Source organism: Mirounga angustirostris, unplaced genomic scaffold (assembly GCF_029215605.1).
Source record: "Mirounga angustirostris isolate CCGP_5_RB_7025 unplaced genomic scaffold, mMirAng1.0.hap1 SCAF_6, whole genome shotgun sequence".
Taxonomy (NCBI): domain Eukaryota; kingdom Metazoa; phylum Chordata; class Mammalia; order Carnivora; family Phocidae; genus Mirounga; species Mirounga angustirostris.
In genome coordinates, this window is record NW_026991714.1 from 60,074,804 (window position 1) to 60,087,114 (window position 12,311).

The following is a 12,311-nucleotide window of genomic DNA, read 5'->3' on the forward strand; positions in this document are numbered from 1 at the left end:
GACCCCACATAGCCAGAGCAATCTTGAGAAATAACAAAGCTGGAGGTATTATATTTCCCAATTTCAAATGATATTACAAAGCTACAGTAATCAAGAGTACGGTATGGATGTAAAACAAACTGAGGTTTGCTGGAAGGGAGGTGGGTAGGCGAAGGGGTAAGTGGTTGCCAGAGGTATGGGGTGTGTGTATGAAGGAAATGGGTAAAGGTAGTCAAAAGGTAGAAACTTCCAGTTATAAGATAAATAAGTCCTGGGTATGTAATGTCAGCAGGTGACATTGGTTAATTATGTGTATTTGAAAGTCCTAAGAAAGTGAATGTTAAAAGTTCTCATCACACACAAAAAATTGTAACTATGTGAGGTAATGAATGTGTTAACTTTATTTTTATTGTGGTAATCATTTTGCAACACATACTTACATCAAATCATTATGTTGTATATCTTAAGCTTACACTACATGTCACTTATATCTCAATAAATGGGAAAATTAACTTTAAAAATGCTAATATGCATAGCAATAAGACATTGTATGTGGAAGCCATAAATAAATCATAACTATCTTCACTATTTTGTGATTAAGATTTGCTTAATTTAAAATCAGGAAGAATTCAAAGATTATTGTTTTTATTTTGAACTTTCTAATGAGTACAATTCCATTTTCTCTACTTAAGTATTTTTATTCTTCAAGTCCTTGTGGAAGTGCGTGGCATGCGTCAACTCCAAACTAACAGACCTGGGAAGCAAAGAAGTTGATATAATTTTTGATGCTTCATTCTGGAAGGACTTATAAAAATTACTAATTTCACTCTGTATCCAATGATTGCCTTTTGTCACCATATTTCTGGCTAATGAATTCCAATCTATACTTGAATTAATCATTTCTATCACTTAAGGTTAGCAACGATACTTAGGTCTGAGTATTAGGACTGAGTATTATTTTTGTTTTTTTCAAAATTTTATTTAAATTCAAGTTAGTTCACATACAGTGTAGTAATACCTTTCTGAAGGTAGTTTCTACCTTTTGACTACTTTACCCATTTCCTTCATACACACACACTCCATGCCTCTGGTAACCACTTACCTGTTCTCTGTATCAATGAGTCTGATTTTTTTTTTTTTTTTTAGATTCCACATATAAGTGAAATCATACAGCCTTTCTCCATCTGATTTTTTTCACTTTGCATAATGGCCTCAAGTTTCATCCATGTTGTCACAAATGGCAGGATTTCCTTCTTTTTTATGGTTGAATAATATTTCAGTGTGTGTGCAATATATGCCACATTTTCTTTATTCATTATTCTGTTGATCAACACTTAGGTTAGTTTCAGGGGTAGAATTTAGTGATTCATCAGTTGCATATAATACCCAGTGCTCATTACATCAAATGTCCTCCTTAATGCCCATCACCCAAATACCCCACTACCTCACCCACCTCCCCTCCAGCAATGCTCAGTTAGTTCCCTGTATTTAAGAGTCCCTTATGGTTTGCCTTCCCCTCTGTTTTCATCCTATTTTATTTTTCCTTCCCTTCCCCTATGTTCATCTGTTTTGTTCTTTAAATTCCATACATGAATGAAATGATACGGTATTTGTCTTTCTCTGACTTATTTCACTTAAAATAATACCCTCTAGTTCCATCCATGTTGTTGCAGATGGCAAGAGTTCATTCTTTTTGATGGCTGAGTAATATTCCATTGTGTGTGTGTGTGTGTGTGTGTGTGTACACACCACCTCTTCTTTATCCATTCATCTGTCATTGGACATCTGGGCTTTTTCCACGGTTTAGCTATTGTGGACATTGCTGCTATAAACATTGGGGTGCATGTGTCCCTTCAAATCACTATGTTTGTATCCTTTGAATAAATACCTAGTAGTGCAATCACTGGGTTGTAGGTAGTTCTATTCTTAACTTTTTGAGAAAGCTCCGTACTGTTTTCTAGCGTGGCTGCACCAGTCTGCATTCCCACCAACATTATAAGAGGGTTCCCCTTTCTCAGCATCCTTGCCAACATTTGTTGTTTTCTGAGTTGTTAATTTTAGCCATTCTGACTGGTGTGAGGTGGTATCTCATGTGTTTTTTGATTTGTATTTCCCTGATGCCAAGTGATGTTGTGCATTTTTTCATGTGTCTGTTGGCCATTTGGATGTCTTCTTTGCAGAAATGTCCGTTCATGTCTTCTGCCTATTTCTTGATTGGATATTTTGGTTTTTGGGTGTTGAGTTTGGTAAGTTCTTTATAGATTTTGGATACTAGCCCTTTATCTGATAAGTTATTTGCAAATATCTTCTCCCATTCCATAGGTTGCCTTTTAGTTTTGTTGATTGTTTCCTTTGCCCTGCAAAGGCTTTTTATCTTGATGAAGTGCCAATAGTTCATTTTTGCTTTTGTTTTCCTTGCCTTTGGAGTCTAGCAAGAAGTTGCTGCAGCTGAGGTCACAGAGATTGCTGCCTGTGTTCTCCTCTAGGATTTTTTAAGCCTGGCTAGGGGTTTATCAATCTTATTAATTCTTTGAAAGAACCAGCTCCTAGTTTCACTGATCAGTTCTACTTTTTTTTTTATTTGTATATCATTGATTTCTGCTCTAACGTTTATTACTTCTCTTCTCCTGCTGGATTTAGGCTTTATTTGCTGTTCCTTTTCCAGCTCCCTTAGGTGTAATGATAATTGTACATTTGAGACTTCTTGTTTCTTGAGGAAGGCCTGTATTGCTATATACTTCCCTCTTAGGACTGCCTTTGCTGCATCCCAGAGGTTTTGAACTGTTCTGTTTTCATTTTCATTTGCTTCCATGTATTTTTTAAATTCTTATTTAATTTCCTGGTTGACCCATTCATTCTTCAGTAGGATGTTCTTTCACCTCCATGTATTTGTGGTCCTTTCAAATTTTTATCTTGTGGTTGACTTCATGTTTCATAGCATCGGTGTCTGAAAATATGCATGATATGATCTCAATCTTTTTGTACCAGTTGAGACCTGATTTGTGGCCATACAGTATGTGATCTATTCTGGAGAATGTTCCATGTGCTCTTGAAAAGAATGTGTATTCTGCTGCTTTAGGATGAAATGCTCTGAAGATATCTGTGAAGTCCGTCTGGTCCGGTGTGTCATTCAAAGCCCCTTGTCTCCTTGTTGATCTGCTTAGATGATCTGTCCATTGCTGTGAGTGGGGTGTTAAAGTCCCTTACTATTATTGTATCAATGAGTTTCTTTAATTTTGTTATTAATTGCTTATATATTTAGCTGCTCCCAAGGTAGGGGCATAAATATTTACAATTGTTAGATTTTCTTGTTGGACAGATCCTTTTATTATGATATAGTGTCCTTCTTCATCTCTTATTACAGTCTTTGGTTTAAAATCAAGTTTGTCTGATATAAGGATGGCTACTCCAGCTTTCTTTTGATGTACATTATCATGATAATTTGTTCGCCACCCCTTCACTTTCAATCTGGAGGTGTCTTTGGGTCTAAAATGAGTCTCTTATAAGCAGCATATCAATGGGTCTTGTTTTTTTTATATATCCATTTTGATACCCTATGTCTTTTGTTTGGAGCATTTAGTCCATTTACATTCAGAGTAATTATTGAAAGATATGAATTTAGTGCCATTGTATGACGTGTAAAGTCACTGTTTCTATAGACTGTCTCTGTTCCTTTCTGGTCTTTGTTACTTTTTGGCTCTCTCTTCACTCAAAGGATTCCCTTTAATATTTCCTGCAGGGCTGGTTCAGTGTTCACAGATGCCTTTAGTTTTTGTTTGTTCTGGGTACTCTTTATCTTTCCTTCCATTCTGAATGACAGCCTTGCTGAATAAAGCATATTCTTGGCTGCATGTTTTTTCCCATTTAGCACATTGAATATATCATGCCAGTTCTTTCTGGCCTGCCAGGTCTCTGTGCATGGGTCTACTGCCAGCCTTATGTGTCTACCCTTGTAGGTTAAGGATCTCTTGTCTCAACCTGCTTTCAGGATATTCTCTTTATCTTTGAAATTTGCATGCTTCACTATATATCAAGGTGTTGACCTATTTTTATTGATTTTGAGGGGGGTTCTCTGTGCCTCCTGGACTTAAATGCCTGTTTTCTTCCCCAGATTAGGGAAATTTTCAGCTATAATTTGTTTAAATAAACCTTCTGTCCCTCTCTCCCTGTCTTCATTTCCTAGGACCCCTATTATCTGGATATTCTTTCTTTTTTTTTTTTTTTAAAGATTTTATTTATTTTTTAGAGAGTGAGCGAGAGAGAAACAGCATGAGAGGGGAGAGGGTCAGAGGGAGAAGCAGGCTCCCCGCTGAGCCGGGAGCCCAATGTGGGACTCGATCCCAGGACCCTGGGATCATGACCTGAGCCGAAGGCAGACGCTTAACCATCTGAGCCACCCAGGCGCCCCGCTGGATATTATTTCACTTTATGGAATTGCTGGGTTCTCTAAGTCTTCCTTCCTGATCTAGTAGTTTTCTTTCTTTCTTCTTTTCAGCTTCCTTATTCTCCATCATTTTATCTTCTATATCACTGACTCTCTTCTGCCACATTTTTCCTCATTTTTATGGCCTCCACTTGGGACTGCATCTTGGTAATAGCATTTTTAATTTCAGCCTGATTAGATTTTAGTTCTTTTACTTCTATAGTAAGGGATTCTCTAGTATCTTCTATGTTTTTTTCAAGCCCAGCTAGTATCTTTATAATCGTTTTAAGTTCTAGTTCAGACATCTTACTTATTTGATTGATCAAATCCTTCGTCATGAGTACTACCTTCTGTTTTTTGGGGGGTGAATTTCTCTGTTTTGTCATTTTGTGCAGAAAAGAAGAGGAAAAAACAACAATAACAATAACAACAGAAAAAAAAAAACCCAAAACAACAAAAAAAAACAAAACAAAAAACTAGATCCTGGGGGTGTTTTGGTTTACTTGTTAAAGGAAACTAGATCCCAAAATAAGAAAGAAAAACTTCATATACATATACATATATATGTGTGCACGTGTGTGTGTAAAGTAAAATAAAATACAATGAAAGGAAACAAAACATATATATATATATATATATATATAACTTATGTAAAAGAAAAATTAAAAAAAGAAAAAAGAATTGGAAAAATTAAGAAAATAACTGAAAAAATCATACTAAAAGACTAAAAAATAAAAATACAAAGAATGGTATATATTATTTTCTCCAAGAGCTGAAGCTTTGTCACCCTCTATGATACCTGAACTTGGTACAAGTGAGTTGTTTGTGCTGGTCTTCTGGGGGAAGGGGCCTGTTGCTCTGTTTCTCAGGGGGACTTACCCTATGGCAAATGTGTCTCCTGTTGCCAGAGGCAGGGCTCAGTGTAAGTGGCTCCGGATTCCACTACGTGGTGCTGTTTTACTCCCTGAAGGCTTTCAGCTCAGATGGGAGAGATGAATATGGCTGTGCCCCACTCTCTAGCCCTGGAAGCTGAAAATTTGCTCCCCCCACTGTTAAGTGAGCCCTCACAGGAAAACAATCAATCACTTTTGCCTCCCCAGTTTCCAACAGAACTCTCTGTTCTGTGACCAAGCGTTTTAATCTCAGGCACAACAGAATTCCCGAACTCCAAATTTTATAGACTCTTGCAGCGTGGACACATGCTCTTCCTCCGGGGTAAGAGGGTGGGTCTTTCCACACTTCTGCCTTTAGCTGGCTCCCTCCAGGAAAGTGGTTGCACCACTGTGCAGTGGTTCACAGTTTATGGCAACACAGAGCAGAAAGCTTGCACCTAGACTCTCTGTTCTCAGCTGGCTTCCCCGATCCTATGCCTGGGAACTCTGCTGCATTCAGGCTCCATCCATTCTTCTTGTGACCCCCAGGGATCCTGAGACCACACTGTCACACCTGGGATTCCACCCTGCTTCACCTGAGCACATTTAAGCCAGGGACATACAGCACTTTGGTAGAGTACTATAAGCTCCAATTTTGCACTCCTCTGCTTATAATACTTGCAGTAGCCTCCTTAAGCAGGCTCCCTCCGCACTGCCATATCCTTAGCTATATCACCCTGGATTCAAGTCTCTGCACCTCCTACCTTCCAAACGGTGGTCCCTTTTCTAATTGTAGACTTTCAGCATTCATTTTCTCAGATCTCTGATTGATTTCTCAGGTGTTCGGAATGATTTGATAACTATCTAGTTGTATTCAAGGGACAAGAAACACTTAGGGTCCCCTTACTCTACCATCTTAAATCTTCCCCTTTGAATAACTATTTTTGTATGGATAAATACCTAGTAGTGCAATTGTTGGGTCATAGGATAGTTCTATTTTTAACTTTTTGAGGAACCTCCATACTGTTTTCCAGAGTGGCCGTACCAGCTTGCATTTCTACCAACAGTGTAGGAGGGTTCCCCTTTCTCCGCATCCTTGCCAACATCTGTTGTTTCCTGAGTTGTTAATTTTAGCCATTCTGACTGGTGTGAGGTGGTATCTCATGTGTTTTTGATTTGTATTCCCTGATGCTGAGTGATGTTGAACACTTTTTCATGTGTCTGTTAGCCATTTGTATGTCTTCTTTGGAGAAATGTCTATTACTGTCCTCTGCTCATTTCTTAACTGGATTTTTTATTTTTTGGGTGTTGAGTTTGATAAGTTCTTTTTTATAGTGTGATTTTATTTTCCAGTTGTTTCCATATTGGTCACCCAGAATCCAACATGGGGTAAAAGAATAAGCCTCATTCTAACTCTACCTAATTAAATTTCCAAAATATGAAGACATCTTTTTTGGGTCCTCTTATCCGCTAATCTCTAATAATTTCACAATTTCTTTACTTCTTATTTTTGACTTTGCCCCTTCACTATCCACCTCAACTATAATTCAACCACACTTTTTTTTTAAAGTATGGTTTCTAGAACTGAGCACAAAACTCTAAAATTGAGTTCCTTAGCACTGTGACAAGCATAATTTTTACTTCAATTAAACTAGTTCCTAAAATTCTATTAATACAGACTATGAATGCATTAGCCCTTGAGGGGCTTCATAAAAATATTGAAACATTAAATACACAGATTAACACAAATTCCAAATTACCTTTGACATTTACTACAATTTGGTGTATTTCTCCCACTATCTTCTTGAGTAGTTAGTTTTTGACAATTCTGTCTGGAATCCTGACAACTGAAGAGTCCTTCTTGGTGTTAATGACTTTATTTATTTATTTTTCGTGGAGTAAACATGGGCATGTTCAGAGAAGCTAGATTTATTTCATAACAGTATTAAGTGCAATAGATTGATTACACTCTGTATTAAGTGACCTCATGGTTTTTTAAAAAATAAAATCATATTACATACATTTTCTATATCTGCAAGTGGAAATTCATGTAATATGCTATAATATTTTAAATTAATTTTTAAAAATATACTTTAAAGACTCTGAGCTGCTTTCTGAGATTTGCCTTTCCCTACCACATTTCTAGCTAATGGCTTCCACCCTATTTTTGATTAAATAAATGCCAGAGTAAAACCAGATGAAATCAAAGCAAACCAAACAATACAATGTAGCAGATCACCATGAATAAAAGCTTCATGAGGATTAACTGTTCCCTGTTATATTTTTTTTATTGAAATGTTATTATGAAATAGGATTGTACTTAATAGCGGTCAGTTCGTATTTTTATAATTAGTCTTTTCAAAACCAAAATAAAAATAAGGGCATTCTTTGTGATCTCTTCTGTGTACTAATAATTTATATCAACTAGATTTATTTATATCTTTATAAGAATTTTAGATTGTTCTTGAAATAGTATATAGATTACACAAGATTATTCTATCTGAATATAGGAGATAGTACTTGTTGCAGCAACACTATTGGAACTGGTCCCTAAGGGTTCATATTGTGTAACCACACCTGACCATGCTGTTCTCCATATGGCAGTGGGGTTCCCCTAGTTCAGGGATGTGTGGCCTACAATGTTTGAAAGATGGCTTGAACTCTGGGCTCTTGAAAACAGCAGAATGAACGAAAAAAGAATATGCAAGAGCCATGAGTAAAATATACAAGTAAAATATACCTAAAACAAGACACCTATAAACACAGCTATATCACACGTGCATACTACGAACTCTTTATCCCTGCTTTTTGCAGAATGGAGGCGTGCGGTGAGGGTATCTCTCTTGCTGCAGCTGCTTTCTTTAGCTGGAGCCCCTCTACTTCCCCATTTCTCCCCTTCCTTTGTCACTCAAACTGTGGAGTAGGAGATAGTTGGTTCAGGCTTGGCTCTGCCGCTCCTAGCTGTGTGTACATGGGCAAGCCATGTAAATCCAATGACCATCTGTATTTTCCCCCAGAAAACAAATGTACAGTCACATCTGTCTTGAAGTGTTTGTGACCATGTTCGTAAAATGCTTCCACTAGATGTGAGTTTTAGGAATCAAGGACTATGTTCTAATCAACATTTCATGCAGTAAAATGTCTGGCACATAGTAATACAGGATAAATGGTATTTTTACATGACGTTGCACAGGCATGCTGTGTTTTAGGAGGTTCAGATATGGCTTTTGATGGAAACAGTGGTTAGTCATTGCACTGGCAGATGGTTACAGGACTGATGCATTAAAAATTTGGGGAGAAAGGCTATTCCTCAGAGAATTCAAAAAGTTTCAGAGGTGAATAGAGAATAATCCCTTCGAAGAGGAGATTCAACACAATCAGATCATCCCAGGTAAGCTAGTTGGTAAATATTAAGGAAGGCCATGCTGTTGTAGTTCTCCTATTGCCTAAACCTAGGGCACAGATTCCAAATTCCCGAAGAACAGCCTCAATAAAATGGAAAGTGTAGAGGAAACAAAGAGCTCAGAAGTAAAAGACTGATACTAAGAGGTCCCACAGATTAGCTCCCTCAACATCTGCACCTGCTGTCATCAGCACCTAGAAGTTCAATAAGGGAGATGGAGGCCTTGGCTTCAGGGTGGTTTCTCCCTCAGGGTGCTCCTTAGGATGATTTTCTGATTGGAAGCCTAGTGAGGGGTGCAGCAGGGGACCCCCTGGAGAGCACTCATATATGCTCCTTGCTGCAGACACAGAGGACTGGATAGAGCAAAAACAACTGAACAGGTTCTGCCTCCAATAGGAGCACACAGAGGGCCAGGGACCAGCTGAGTAACTCATAGGGGATGGAGCAGAGGAGTATTGAGATAGGATCGATTTACATGCTCTGTGAGCTTGCGTATTTGCCATGGAATGAATGTAGGCAGTGCAGGGAAGTCATGGAGCTAGTCCTCTTAGGTTGCCAGGAGGATGCTGGCCATCAAAGCTGAACAAAGCTAGAGATGGGCCACCAGATATCCAGAGGCATAAAGTGGATAACACAGGAACATAATGTATTGACTGGTGTCTAGCGATTGCTTAAAATAAACAAACAAGAAAAAATCCTACTTCATATTCTTGCAACATTTATGCACATGACCTCATAATTCTTTTTCACCACGAGCAACAAAACTTGAGCTGAATATTGAGCAGGGAAGCCATTTAATTCTAATTCTAATCTTTTGGGAATTCAAACAGAGAAAATAGAATTTAACAGTTGTATGGCTATTTGAAGTTGAAACACACACAAATATAAAGAAATCTTTGGAAAGCAGACCTATTTTTGTTTGATCCTGAAGGTAGGTGAGAGGAAAGTTTTTAAAATATTCTCATCAGGCTTGGGGAACCTGGGTGGCTCAGTCATTAAGCGTCTGCCTTTGGCTCAGGTCATGATCTCAGGGTCCTGAGCCCTACGTCGGGCTCCCTGCTCACTGGGAAGCCTGCTTCTCCCCCTCCCATTCCTTCTGCTTGTGTTCCATCTCCCACTCTCTCTCTCTGTCAAATAAATAAAATCTTTAAAAAAAAATTAAAAAAAAAATTCTCATCAGTCTTGATTTGTCTCGTGCTGGGAACCTGGTATTTATTCTACATTTATGTAAATATTATTCTCTAATGCCCTGTCTGTATTTAAAGAAATACATAGAAGACAAACACATACTATCAAAATAGAAAGAAACATGTGAGATTAGACCTGTTTTCTTACGATGCGCATAACCAGTGTTGAATTCCTTACACAAAGCTTTCTGGTATTAATCAAGGACATTCATTATTTGTTACTCTGAGTCACATGGTTTACGTAAGACTGCTTTGTTGCAGTCTTGTTTCTTTCAAGGGTATAAAAGTATCAAGTATCTCAAATGCCAAGAGTGATGTTGTGGTGGAAAAATGCATAGCTTTATGAATTACACATTACCCTACTGCATTCTGGTTATCTTACACAAAAGTGGCAATATTTTCTTAACCAAGATTTGGAGAAGAGTGATAGGGCTACCACATTGTTCTTTCACTTTTTCAGGCATCCTTCAGTTTCCAAAGGCTCAGATTATGAACTGAAGATAACATTTGCACGTTTGCTTACCACAGGTCTGTGGACGTCCCAGAATGCTCTCTCTTGGCTATCAAGGATCTTCCTTTCAATTTTGTCTCTCTTCTTGTCCACTCTGTCAACATTGTAACAATGAATAATAAGTAATGTTAATTGTAGCACCTCTCTGGACAAAAGGCCACAACTTGAACAAATTTTCCAAAAGACTCACAAGGACTCACTTTGCTTGTGCTTCTGCTTGCATAAAAATGAACTCCCACTTCCGAGCAAATGCTCTCTGCAGCCTGGCCAGGCTCTCCTGAAAAACATACCACAGATGAAGATGTTCTGGTGCTCATCTGACTACTCATTTCTCATTTATCTACTGTATAAATTTATCAAGAAAGCAATTACAGAATTTATAAAGTAGTGTGTACTCTGGTTCTGAATGATAAATCATGCTCACTGAATGTAGCTCATCTTCATATTAATAGTCAGAGGAAACAGGGAAACTTATTACAAATATTAATCTTATGAATAATGGACTTTAGAGACCACAAGTAAACATCTAAAATACTAAAAATTACTTTGTATAAAAAAAGTGCTCAAGACTAATCCATTGGATTTTTCTGTGCCCATTTTAGTGAGGAATAGGAAAGCAATACATCTCTACTAATAATTCAGTCAGTCTATCCCGTTCCTGACAAGAATGTAAACCCCCAGCAGCTTACTACCATTTCTAGTCAGTGCTTCAAAGTCATTTGTAAATCACAACACAGCAACTGTCTGAACAAATGACATCAGATTAATTTTATCTGTTTTGCAAAAATTATTTACTCAAAGTAAATGCTCTTTATTTCTCTAAGTTTGGATGTCTTCACTATATATAGGACACTTAATGTTTTTACATTTAAGTTTAGCAAGACATGCTTCTCCCTTCTCCTGTGAGTTTGCATCTAGAAGTTCACCATCCCCAATGTGAATGATGAGACAAAGCAAGCAAGTCAGGGATTTGAGCCATTATGATGCCTGATCTAGAAATCTGGTCCTTAAAATCCAGGGGTGTAAAGTCAACAGAATCTCCAGAAATGACCATAGGCCTTATTCCTGTTCATTTTATGACTTTCTTTGCCAGAAAGTCCTTAGTACTTACAGCTTCATAGTCTGCCAATTCTAGCCTCGCCTTGTTTTGCATTGTTCTCTTGCAGAGGTAAACCGCTGAAAGGGAAAAAAAAAAAAAAATCAATCATTTCTTGCTTGCTTATTAACTGGAGGCACTCACTAAAAATAAAAATACAGCATTATAAATCAAAACATCTTGGTCTTTGTCACTTTTTTCCAGTCATAATTTTCTATCTTTATATTTTTTGACAAAAATAAATAATTGGTAACATTTTTACTGAAATTCAAACATAGTGGTATTATAAGAAAATAGATACATTTAGAAAGTTGGTAACTGTTCATTTTTATTAAATAATGGGGAAAATAAAGCCTTCTAAATAACACATCAAACGAACCTAAACATCTAGATATACAAATAACACCACTGGGTTAAAAGGAATTGCATGAAGAGTGAATCACTGGCACATTCAATTATATCCATATTCTTCTGTCAACTGAAAGACTCTATTAACCTAAACTGAAGGCTTCTTGGCATCTCTTTTGCTACATTTCACCATCATCAATTATTTTGGCACTGGGAGAGAGGAAACTATAATATCTTCCTTAACTACAATATGACTACCTTTTAATACCATTTTTCTGAGGACTCAGTATCCTTGCTGCCAGGGAAAGCCCCCTTGGGCAGTAGATTTATGGGATGGGAGCCAGAGGGAGAGAAGAGGGCTAGAGCAGCACTGCTATTGAAAAATCACATTTCTTTAGTTATTTCAGGATTATTAGTAACTCTTATGATAATATCAAGACATTCAGAGCCCTCCAGTATCGTCCTGATTTCCAGGACACTTCTTGTTATTTT

General features: G+C 37.5%; 1 protein-coding gene across 11 annotated transcripts in view; it reads right to left on the minus strand.

Moving 5' to 3' along the window:
• Positions 1-12,311, minus strand: part of RGS7 (regulator of G protein signaling 7) — a 523,559-nt gene that overhangs the window by 77,133 nt on the left and 434,115 nt on the right. For all 11 annotated transcript variants that reach the window (XR_010412359.1, XR_010412358.1, XR_010412356.1 and 8 more), the window contains 3 exons: positions 11,487-11,551; positions 10,576-10,652; positions 10,388-10,469 (listed from right to left, as the gene is read on the minus strand). Coding sequence is in view for 7 of the 11 variants with exons in the window: in XM_064594396.1 (XP_064450466.1) it covers positions 10,388-10,469; positions 10,576-10,652; positions 11,487-11,551 (224 nt within the window). In the remaining 4 variants the exon portion in view is untranslated. The remainder of the gene's footprint in view (positions 1-10,387; positions 10,470-10,575; positions 10,653-11,486; positions 11,552-12,311) is intronic.